Raw genomic sequence first — 12177 nt, 5'->3', positions numbered from 1 at the left:
GCAAATTGAGCAACATGAAGTAGAAACATAAAACGGGACATCTATTCCTTTGGGAAGAGAAACTTCAAATACACAAGAGCCGAACAATTAAATAGGCCAAGAACATATTTTCTAAGACCTCTTCGGACAGTATTTTTTTTCTTTTGTAAATTATGGAGTCGATGTCTACTCCTCAAATATAGACCTAATGAGTTCACTAAGTGAGATCTCCACACAGTGGTTTTCCCCTGTGTTCCCTGGAGTCCCATGGGTTTACTTAGATTGAAGAGGCCACAAGGGGAATTCCAGGCATCCCGTGCCCCTCCTGCATGTTACCCAATGGCAAAAGAAAGGGTTCTGCTGCTCTAAGAAAATGAAAGTAAACCAAAGCAAACAACAAAAACAAATGTCAACATCACAGTTTTGGACCCTTAACTAATACCTTTCTTGGTACTGCAAAAAAACACACTTCCATTACCTCAAATATGTTCCCCCAGAATGACTTCACAGGGAAAATGTCAGCCTCACACTTGAGATATAGAGAAAGGAATCAGGACGCATTCCTTCGGGTCCAAAGCTTTAACTCTTAGACTGCCTTAGTTTTACTTCTCCTTGCCTCAGAATCCCAACAATATCCAATAAAAACATTCACTCTACGATGACACAGAAGGGGCAAAGCCTTTGGGAGGGTTTTCACACAAGTCTGACAGTTCATGCACACTCCCACCATCAAGAAGGGGAGCCTACGGCCCCTCCCCATGAACCTGGATGGGCCATTGTGATCATCTTGATCAACAAATGAAGCAAAAGGAACACCACTAACTTCCAAGGCTGGAACACAGAAGGCGACATGGCTTCCATTTGGCTCTCTCTGACGAATCTCCCCTACAGCCCTGAGCCAGCATGGATGAGGCCCGGCTTCCCTGACTACATGCTGGTAGCCACAAAGAGCTAATGAGAGATGTCCCAGGGGCCCCTGTGCCCAGGTACCAGACATAGGAGTGAGCTGATCCTCAGCCCAGCCACCTTCAGACACAAGAGACCCTCAGTGACAATGGCCTAGCTAAGCCCGGTCAACCTCTCGAACTGTGAGACAACAAAACTACGGGTGTTGTAAACCACTAAGTTTTGGAGTTAAGTTGTTTCACAGCAACAAATAACCAGAACACTTCGTAAGTCACTGCAATTGCTCACATTTGGTTTTCTTGTCTAGTCGACAATTACTGGATGGCTTACCACATGCCAAGCACTGGTATTAAGGACAGGCTGTTAAGGATACAAACAGGAAATAAAAAGTCCTGCCCTCATGGCACTTACTTTAGTGGGAAGTAGAGACAAAGAATAAGTAAACATACATTGTCCCTGGCAACACATGCTGTGGTAAACAGTAAAACAGGAAAGGGGACCAGGAGTACAGGGTAGTAGGTGCTAGCAGGCTTCCAGTTGTGTGTACTTCGTCAGGGAGGCCTCACAGAGAAAGAGTGAGAAAGCAAGCTGGATTCTGGGAACAGCATTCCTCAGAGTGGCAGGGGCAGGTGCAAAGACCCCGAGGTGCAGGTGTGGGTGATACACGGGATCCATGAGCATAAGATGGTGCAGGCCCCATCATGCTGTTTCTCAGGGCTCAGGGTTGTGACTTAACTGGACTCTGGTTAATTCCCATGTTTTGTACACTAGCCTTCAGTGAAATAATAGCCTCAAAGGTATTCTTTACATCAAGGGCAATCACTCTACTTCCAAAGGGTTCCACGTTCATCCTTGCTGTGAGTGCAAAGTCCAACCGTGAGAGCCTAACCTAGAGCCCACAGTTTCTTGAAATACGTGTAAGTTTCTGCCATGTCCACATATTTTTCTGTAAAAGGGGCTTATTACTTCTCATTACATTCTCATACAAGTCTCTGATCTCCTAAAAGGCTAACTTAAAATTAGATCTAAGATGACCTAGGCCTGAGAGACTCAGGAAAAGCAGTGAAATTCTAAGAGGTGGTTCTAAGGTGCCTGGAGGGACTGAAGCAACCTGTGAACCAGGGTCCCACAGTCTGTTAGCGGTCTCAGTCTCGACAAGACAGATGGCTATGCCAGAATCCTTCCGCTACAGCACTAAGCCATGGTCCAGTTAGTGAGAATGTGAATAAAGGAAGGAGCACGGTGACCTCCACTCTGGTGCAAGCTCCTCATCACATCATGAGCCCATTAATAGTCTAAAAGCTGAGCATCCTAAAGAGAGAGTATTTTCATCACAGGAAATGTAAATACAGTCCAACCCAAAAGTGAAAATTATTGTAAACATATTGCTTTCTAAAGACCTTAAGCTCTCAAGAGATTATTTTTTATTCATTTATTTATTTTGAGACGAAGTCTCGCTCTGTCGCCCAGGCTAGAGTGCAATGGTGTGATGTTGGTTTATTGCAACTTCTGCCTCCCGGGTTCAAGTGAATCTCCTATCTCAGCCTCCTGAGCAACTAGGATTACAGGCTCACACCACCATGTCAGGCCAATTGTTGTATTTTTAATAGAGACAGGGTTTCATCACGTTGGCCAACCTGCTGTTAAATTCCTAACCTCAGGTGTCTGCCTGCCTTGGCCTCCCAAAGTGCTGGGATTACAGGCATGAACCACAGCTTCTGGCCTCTAGAGAAAATTCTGAAAGAACTGGAGTACTTAACAAAAAGTCTTATAACTCCACTGAGAAAAACCTGATTCAGAAATAGTTTCTATGTCATATTCATAGACCAATACCAACAACTAAGGAAAAGAATATCATACCTCAGAGTCCTCCTCATCTGAAAATAAGCCTTTTTGAGTCTTTGTTTCTGACGAGGGCTTGAGATTTTTGCTGGAAGGTAAGGTAACCTTTGTTGGGGGAAAAAAAAAGAAAAAGAAAAATTAAGCATTAACAAATAAGATACCCAGAAAAGAGGGTTTACTCAATCAACCATTTAGAAAATGCAAGGAGTCTCTGCTATGATAGGCACCAAGCCGAGGGGTCTGTTAAGAGAACAGTAAGACAAACAGAGGACACATCTGGTGTATCGGGGGGCAGGACACACTGCCTGGGTAATGGGTGCATGGACGGGACATATGCAATGAGAGACAGCATGGAAAGGCAGGCTGCCTGACAGGCCTCCCAGGTTCTGAATGCTGGGCCTTAGGTGGTGGACAGGAGAAAGTCAGGGTTTCGCAGCCAGGACATGACATGATGAGACTGTAGAAAGAGGAGGGACCAGCTGTGCGGGACAGCAGTGAAAGGTCAGTCAGAAGGGCTTAAAGACTGCTGGGGACACATGCACTGCCCAAACGCAGGTCAATCTGAGCATCAAAAGAATGATGGTCTGGCTAACATGGTCAAACTCAGTCACTACAAAAAATACAAAAATTAGCCGGGCATGGTGTCGTGTGCATGCAGTCCCAGCTACTTGGTAGGCTGAGGCTGGAGAATCACTTGAACCCAAGAGGTTGAGGCTGCAGTGAGCTGTGATTGCACCACTGCACTCCAGGCTGGACAACAGAGCAAGAGCCTGTCTCATAAAAGAAAAAAAAAAAAAGAAGAAGAAGAAAAAGAATGATGGCAACGGATTATCATTTACACTGAAGAATGAATTCATGATCCCAAAGGGATAATAAAAATGGGGGAAGGAGAGGAAAAGAAAGATCTTCTTTCAGAAAAATGTCAACTAATAAGAAATACACAATTAAAAAAGCAGTGGTTTATGCTCACTAACATGGTAACTGATTCAGGAAAAGATCATCAATGGATTTTTAAAACACTGAGTAAAAGGCTGGGATACAACAGATATTCACACTGTGTTCAACTATCACTTTAGAGATCAGCTTATCAATGCCAAAAGAGAACAGGGTCCTTTCCAATGAAGCAGTGTGGTGGGCACACTAACAACCAAGTGACAAACGTGTCTGAATGAGGCAGACAGTGGACCTGATGTGTCCTGGGAGATGATCCAATGGGAAGTGCACAACCCCGTCTGCTTGTATTTTTGCCAAAACTGCTGACCCTGAATCTACTCAGAGGAAGATAATCAAGCAAATTCACAGTGTGACACATTCTACAAGACAAGTGGCTGGACATTTAAAAAAAAAAAAAAAAAAAAAAGATGTGGGAGGTGTTGCTCTAGATTAAGGAGACCAAAGAGACAAGACAACCAAATGCAATGCAGACACACTGCCTGAATCCTGGGTTTCTTAAAAAAAAAAAAAAAAAAAAAAAACACACACACACACAAAAATACTATAAAGCAGGGGTCCCCAACCCTGGGCTGCAGACCAGTCCATGGCCTGTTAGGAGCCCGGCCGCACAGTAGGAGGTGAGGTGAGCAGCAAGCATTACTGCCTGAGCTCCTCCCCCTGTCAGATCAGCAGCAGCATCAGATTCTCACAGGAGGGCAAACCCTATTGTGAACTCTGCCTGCCAGGGATCTAGGTTGCAAGTTGCACTCTCCTTACGTCCCTAATGCCAAAAAGGTTGGGGACTGCTTTTATAAATGGCATTTTGGGAACAAGAGAGGAAATTACAATATAAACTATAGGCGAGATAATTTTAAATCTGTATTCTGTTTGTTGGGGTGATTTTACAAAGACATTTTGGGGCAAACTGGAGCAATTCTAATACAGACTAGATACTAGATTCTACTATAGAATTACTGTTAGTCTCACAGCTGTTGATCATGGCACTGTGGTTATATGGAAGTCTTTTCAAGAGAGGCTTAATGAAATATTTGGGGGTAGAATGTCACAATGACTACACACAAACAGTTCCATGCAGCAAACAGTTCAAACAACTTGCATGCAAATAGTTCAGGAAAAAAATAGATATGTAACAAGGTTTACATCCGGAAAATATTTGCCAAAACCCTAAGAACTGATCAGTTTGGGTGGTAGTTATTTGGGTGTTCACTGCAATATTCTTTCCACTTTCTGTTTGAAGTTCTTCGATATGAACGTGAAGGGGAACAATACTTCCCTTTGGGTTCCGGATGAGTTATTAAAACGCCACAGATCAATGCTCCTGTGTTAACTCTTCCCTCCTGCTCACCTTTTTTTCTGCTCTTCCTTTATTTTCATCTGTCTGACTCACAGTGGCTTCTGGCAATGCTTGGGCTTTTTCTTTGAACAGATCTCCTTCTTCGTCACCAAAGATATTGGCAGTGGATTGGACTTTGCCTTTAAAAATACCAAGGCATAAAATTACACTAAGATCAGACATCCTATCACAAATTCACAGAGTAAAAAATTCTTCTCTCCCGAAGAATAAACATAGAAAGTTATGTTGTTTCTTGATTAGTTATACAGAAATAGTAAGTGAAACTATACTCTTCCCTTGGAGTTTTTCAAAGAGCATAGTAACAGCTCAGTTGAAAAACAGAACAGATAGTTTAACCACGTGGGTGACATGCTTATCCAAGCAGACATCACCTGTGCTTAGAGTAGCTTGGACTGGCTTACATGGCGAAGAGAGATCTAGAGGAAGAAAGATCATTTAAGAGGGCCACCAAGTTACTCATCTAAGGAATCTGAGAAATGAGGGCTTGGCTCCTGCTTTAAAAAAATCAAACTGTACAAAAGCAGATAAAAGCAAATACTGAAATCCCCTCATAATCCCACCGGTCTACTCAAACAAGATGGACATTGGGAACAGTTCAGCATACATGCTTCTAATTCCCCCAAAGAATGTACTAATGAATTAACTTTAGTTATTTACAAATAAGGCTATAAATAAGAAGATACTTTGAACAATGTGTCTTACCATTTGTGTTTTCCATTTAACGTACCTATAAAATCTTCCCAAGTCAACAAGCGTAGACCCTTTCCTTTTAACAGTCATCCTATATTCCACTGAATAGAAGGGCCATAGCTTACCCTACTGATGAATATTTTCACCACCATAAGCACTGCTGTACCGAATGGGGCATGTGTTGCTGAAATGAGGTCACTGACTCATGAATGTCCGAAGAGAATAGCAGTTGTCAAAGGAAGCAGCATCAATTGACTAGTGATTCTAAATCATTTCTCAAAGATATACACTAAGTGAGAGTTCTGGGGAGCTACAAAAAGCAATACTACCTTCACTCACTGTCAACTTCACTGAGACCTGCGTGCATTCTGTATCCATTTGCACTCTTTCTAGATTAACTAGGCTATCGTTTTCCCTCACACTTTGGCTTCCATCCTTACTTTCTACACCTAACGTTTGAAAGGGGAGTGAGTCCAGACAGCCTGCTTCTAAATATATTCAGTTCCATCTATTCCTATGCCATCCTTTTTTATTTTTTCAACTTGCTGAAAATCTTGTGCACCTTAGGGAGCTACCTTTCTTTTCCAGAAAAGCAGTCAACGAATCTGTCTTGCTATTCCAAGTGTGATCTACAGACCATGAAGCTTGCTGGAAATGTAAATTCTCAGACCCCACCCTGGACCTACTGAATCGGAATCATCATTTTGACAAAAACCTCTGGGAGATTCATCTGCACATTTAAAAACAAATGATTTACAGGAATGACTTCAGGAACACAGGACTTACATTTAAGAGGAAAAGGAAGGAGAATGCCAAAGTGGCCAAGGGGATGAAAACCCCATCACCTGAGGAAAGACCAAGGCCACCCGAGCGTTTTGGCAGAGAGAAGAGAAGCTGGGAACTAAACGGCCAGCACACAACATGTTGCTCATGTATTTGACTAAGTCGGCTGGAAGAAAGTATGATTAAAACTTTATAATTCCCAAGGTCAGAACTAGAAATTAAGCAAAAATTACAGGGAAAAGGATTTCCGCTCTCTATAAGGAAAATAATCATAGTAATCAGCTTATAGAGCGGAAAAGATTGGTTCACAAAACAGACCTCCCAGGCACCACACCTATGTAAGTACAGACACAATAGCTCAATGACAGGAATGCTGGAGAAGGGATTCTGGTACTATAAGAGATACACAACTAGGGGAGCTTAAGTCCTTTTTAGGCAACATTCTTTTTCTGGCTGAAGTCCCAGAAACAGAGGCAGGAACAGGTACCTGTGTTGGAAGGTTTGCTGCGGGGTGCCGAGAAAAAGTCGTCGTCATCATCATCATCATCAAAGAGGCCAGTGGGAGGGGGAACGTAGGGGCTTTTCCTTGGAGTGGGCTGCTCAGGCTTCTCGGGCTCCTTCAGTGATGGAATGGAGGCAGCACCAAACACATCCGTGTCTCCTGTGGGCGGAGGGACAAGACAGCCACAGCTGTGAGCCAGTGTGTGCCTGTTGGATTTACAGAAAATAATTATCACCCACCAAGAACTTCTCATTTCAGTTAATCCACAAAGTGCATTAACGGGGCCAGATAGCCTCTATCCATTACTGCTACAGAACATCTCACCATGGAGAATCACCAGGTCATTCACACACAAAAAAGTCCAAGGCCACTGAGCTCTAGGAGAATAAGAGCTAACATCAGTAAATGAGCTCTTTCTATAAGCTGCTCAAAGCCCTTTGAAGCTCCCAGGTGCTTTCTCGTCCCCAGCCAGGCTTTAGAAAATGATAATTTTGAAAATGAAAAAACAGTATTTGTGTAGTTTTTAGAAAACAAACCTTAAGTTATGTTACCTAAAAATACAGAAACGGCTCCTGCTGGGATTTTCTTTCCAGGTTTGGATGAGGAAGACTCTAGAATGAGAAAGCAAGTGATAACCATTTCGCAAGGGAAATAACTTTTCTTGCTATTTTCTTCCTGAAATGTGTGCAATGTAACACACAGCTACTACCAGACCTTTTGAAACTAATTTTTCCTGAACAAGCCATTTTAAAATTCTTCAGTATTTTCTTCTCTACTGATGTCAGGACTTTTTTCTTGGGATTAACAAAATCTGAGCTGTGACTCCAAAGGAAGAGCATGCTGACTGTGATCAAGTCATAGCAGTGGGTCAGCTGGGGGACACCAAGGGAGGTGGTGAGCACAGCTGGCAGAGGCAGGGACAGAACGACCAGGGCTCCCCCAAACAGTTCCAGCTCTACCCATTCCAGTTGGATGAGAATGAACAAGTAAAAAAGAACCGCAAAAAGGTGAGTCGTCAGTAAAAAAATATAGACAGTAAGAGCAAAGGGGGAAACCAGGCAAGTCACTGATGCCAAAATGCGGACAGCAGAAAGCAGAGCAGAGCCAGGCTAGCAGCCCACACAGCAAGCACAAGGAGTGGCCTCCAAGGCCCAGCTCTGATGCAGGTGCCAGGAAGACTCGGCACTTAGAATCACTAATTCCCAAGTCCGGAGAACTACCACAAACCTATTGAGTAACATTTGTATGTTAAAAAATACATTTGTATTTGTGTTTTTAAAAAACTGCACAAATGGGCCAGGTGCAGTGGCTCATGCCTGTATTCCCAGCATTTTGCGAGGCCAAGGTGGGTGATAACTTGAGGACAGGAGTTTAAGACCAGCCCGTCCAACTGTCCAACATGGTGAAACCCTGTCTCTACTAAAAATACAAAAAAAAAAAAAAAAAAAAAAAACTGCACAGAAGATTTTAATGCACACTGCGTTGGGGAATTATTGGTCTCCAACTCTTATAGAGAATGTTAAAAATGTTTCTTTAAATTAAACTTCATTCAATGAAAACTATCCTCAACACTGCTCTAGGGTACTTTTCTTGTCTGACTTTTTATGAGTTCTCTCCTAACAAAGAGGCAGGACTGTGATATGGGTTTACAGATGGTACTCTGTTTTTTCCAAGACATCAATTAGTGAAGATGAATTGCTTTCAACTGGACCAAGGTAAAAACAACAGCTTCCTGCTTAACACAGAAACGAGGCTTGGGAACAACCCCGGGGTTCCATCTCCTAGTGAGAAGGAACTCTGCACACCGAGACGCAGCTGACCAGCCCCAGCTTACCCTCCTTAACAGAGCCTCCAGCTGGCCGATCCTGGGGGGCTTCCATGAAGAGGTCACTCTGGTTGTAATAAGGTATATGACAAAGAATTAAAAAAACCAGGAGAAAGCATAGCTGCATTTGAGGATTTCTAAGGAAAAGTAACCCACAAGATTTAAAGCTACATATTTACTACTCTGTCAGAAAATCAGTTGCAAAGTGATAACCATGGTAAAATCAGATCCTAAAATAATTTAGGCCTGTCCAGGAATTAAAAACAAACATGGAAGACAACAGATAAGGCAAGAAACAATCACCTAGTAAATTATTCACATTAACAAGTGCACATCTTCTCCTCACCTAACAAAGGACAGAAGGATAGGGTATTTTTCACTCAGTGATTCTTAATTCAAAATGTCCCAAAATATGAAACCAGAAGCAACTTCCAACTGAGCTGTTTTTCCCCCAGTAAACAAACAAAGCCTATTTCTTCCCTGTGGACTCCCGACATAGCTAGCTGCAGGGAGTGTTGCTGGGTACCATGGACTCACCTCCTCATCCTCATCATCAAAGAGCCCCTTGCCCCCACTGAACAGGCCGCCTCGAGAGCCAAATGGTGAGAAGTCCTCGTCGGTCAGCTTGGGGGGTGCGAATAAGTTATCCTCTTCATCTAGCAAACAGAAAGCAGTGTTTTCCAGAGAGCATTAAAGATGGGTCTAGAACTCAAATTCCCGGGTTGGCATCTGCAACGTCTCCAAACTGGCATGGAGTTTATCTGACCCTATTTAACAAAGCGTGAGGCAGTCTGACGAATTTCACACTAAACCCCTGGCACAGTCCACTGACACACTCAAAAGGTTCTCTGGGCCTCCACTCTCAAGTCTGTCAATGTCTGCAGCAGACAGCATTCATTCTCTAGGTCAGCACCCTGGATCTAGATTTACTCTGAAGAAAGCATTCAGGTCAGATGTCACATTCAAGACCCATTTCCCCACAAATCTGGGGGAAGGAAGGGCAGACTAAACAAAGGGATCTGCAGACTGACACAGGGACAAGTGAAATGTAATGGACATGGCTGCTCAATAGGAAAAGGCCTGGTGTATCCTTTATTGAAAACAAAAGCTAGAGATCCCTAAGTTTCTATACTTCTAAAGAATTCTAGAAAGACAAGAAATGATTGCTGCAAAATCTAATAAACCAAATCTCTACAGGAATTTTTACCCCACACTCACATCTCCTCCCAGCACTCCAAAACATGCCTTCCGAAGCTTTTGTTTGTTTTTGAGACCGAGTCTCGCACTGTCACCCGGGCTGGAATGCAGCGGTGTGATCAAGGCTCACTGCAACCTCTGCCTCCGAGGTTCAAGCGATTCTCCTGCCTCAGACTCCCAAGTAGCTGGGACTACAGGCACCTACCACCACACCAAGCTAATTTTTTGTATTTTTAGTAGAAACGGGGTTTCACTATGTTGGTCAGGCTGGTCTTAAACTCCTGACCTCGTGATCCGGCCGCCTCGGCCTTCCAAAGCACTGGGATTACAGGCATGAGCCACTGCGCCCAGCCCAGAGGCTTTAGCAAAGTAAACAGAGACAGACCCACTTGTCAGAGGGAAAACAGCATGTAAAGCAGTACTTTATGATTTATGTAAGCAACAATCTTGAGTCAAAGGGCTTCTAAAATAACAAAATTGAGGGAAAAGGCCCACCGTCTGAAGGAGTTCTCCTTTCCTTCTTCTCTTTGAGTGTCTTCCGAGGTTTTGCTTCTCCTGAGGATAAGGCTTGAAGAATAGTTCACAGTTTTAATAGTACTAAGTCCTCCCTCAGTATACACATCCTGGTTCTTTCTACATCTGTCATCCTCATAACTCACAGCTAAGAGCAAGACGTCTGCCTTTCATCTCAGCTCCACCAGAGCACTGAACCCCCTGCCCTGCCCATAGTGGGCACTCAAGAGTCTCTTTGTACGGCAGAAGGCTTCTGCTTTCATACCAGGCTCATGTGCATAACAGGATTGTATTTGTTGAAAGAATTATTATGTTATCTTTCTACTCTGTTATATAACTAGAATATGCTATATAGCACATTCTTATTTGTTCAAAATAGAGGAGTAAATATTCAGACAGGAATTCTTAAGTTGTTACCCATGGTTCTCTGGTTTCCATTAATCCCCTGAAATTATATGTAAAGTATTATCTACAAGTGTACATGTATGTTTTTCTTGTGGGTCCACAGTGTTTAGTTATCAAAAGGAGTCCATTAACCAAAAAAGGAATAAGCGCTACAATTTAAGCCTCTTCTGCCACAATAATTACTAATAAAAAGGGAAATCCACCTTTGATGAAGCCAGCAGAGGGCCCTGCACTACCCCTCCCCGACTCCCCGTCAGTGCGTCTGGGGCTCACTTGTAGGCTCCTCATCCACTCGGCCCACGGCATCCCCCTTGATGCGGGCAGCCAGCTCATCAGCAAACGATGTAGGTCTGCTTCTTTTCTACAGCAGGAAAAATCAAAAGAATTGCTTTTTTGTAACAAACTAGTACACTTCAAGTATGGACGCCTAACAACATTGTGTATACAAGAGCAAAGAAATTGAACTGAGGAGAAAACAGTTTAATTAAATGAATTTAAACATATGTACCCTACACAGCTCACCCAAGGAACAGTACTCATAAAATGTTCCTTCAAAGGGAGATGCTCTTTATTTCCTTATTAATACTTCACTTTAATACTTAAAAATCTAAATAAGAAAGTAAGAAAAAGGTGCAGGGGTAGAGAGACAGGAGCACTACAATCTTCAAACTCTGGAACCAAACATATTCTGAATGATTTGACTCATAAAATCATAAAATCTGGACAAGAAAGTGGTACTTGTGAGGCAATTTGAGAAGGTTGCCATTATTTTCCAAAGTGGAAATGAAATGACAAATATGCAAAAATGAGAGAGGTACAAAGTAAGTGACAATAAAAGAAACAAGTCATTGGTTCTAAAACCCTGCCAAGGGATAGCAACTACAGTCTTCCTTACAGGTCTAGTATTTTCTTCAATGTCCTCAATATCTTCCTCCTCCTTCTCAGAGTCAACGAAAAGGTCACAGCCATCATCATCCTCTTCCTCATCACTCATTTGTGTGGTGTGCTAAGAGTATAAAATACCAAATTAGAACTACTAGTTATTAAGCTAAAGAGATACTGTCAGCCTTTAGGCTCCTCCTTCAAAAAGGTAACAGCTTTTAAAAATAATAATCATAATCATGATGCAGCAAGTCATGAAGCAAAAGATGTGCTGGAACAAATAATACACAAGATTTACTTCGAATCTAAATTTAAAAAAATATATATATATATACACACACATTT

The 12177-nt window shown here is 42.6% G+C and overlaps 1 protein-coding gene across 5 annotated transcripts in view; it reads right to left on the bottom strand.

The window, feature by feature from the left end:
• Positions 1–12177, bottom strand: part of LOC103215798 (WASH complex subunit 2A) — a 64354-nt gene that overhangs the window by 30709 nt on the left and 21468 nt on the right. For 3 of the 5 annotated variants that reach the window (XM_073018967.1, XM_073018969.1, XM_073018968.1), the window contains 9 exons: positions 11846–11956; positions 11224–11311; positions 10528–10599; positions 9373–9491; positions 8845–8902; positions 7562–7621; positions 6996–7169; positions 5027–5154; positions 2746–2832 (listed from right to left, as the gene is read on the bottom strand). In XM_073018967.1, coding sequence (XP_072875068.1) covers positions 2746–2832; positions 5027–5154; positions 6996–7169; positions 7562–7621; positions 8845–8902; positions 9373–9491; positions 10528–10599; positions 11224–11311; positions 11846–11956 — 897 coding nt within the window. The remainder of the gene's footprint in view (positions 1–2745; positions 2833–5026; positions 5155–6995; positions 7170–7561; positions 7622–8844; positions 8903–9372; positions 9492–10527; positions 10600–11223; positions 11312–11845; positions 11957–12177) is intronic. The other 2 variants (XM_073018970.1, XM_073018971.1) reach the window with 1 other exon arrangement.

The sequence above is a fragment of the Chlorocebus sabaeus genome, chromosome 9, assembly GCF_047675955.1.
Source record: "Chlorocebus sabaeus isolate Y175 chromosome 9, mChlSab1.0.hap1, whole genome shotgun sequence".
NCBI lineage: Eukaryota > Metazoa > Chordata > Mammalia > Primates > Cercopithecidae > Chlorocebus > Chlorocebus sabaeus.
The sequence above is the reverse complement of the archived record's forward strand: the minus strand, read 5'-3'. Positions and strand labels throughout refer to the sequence as shown.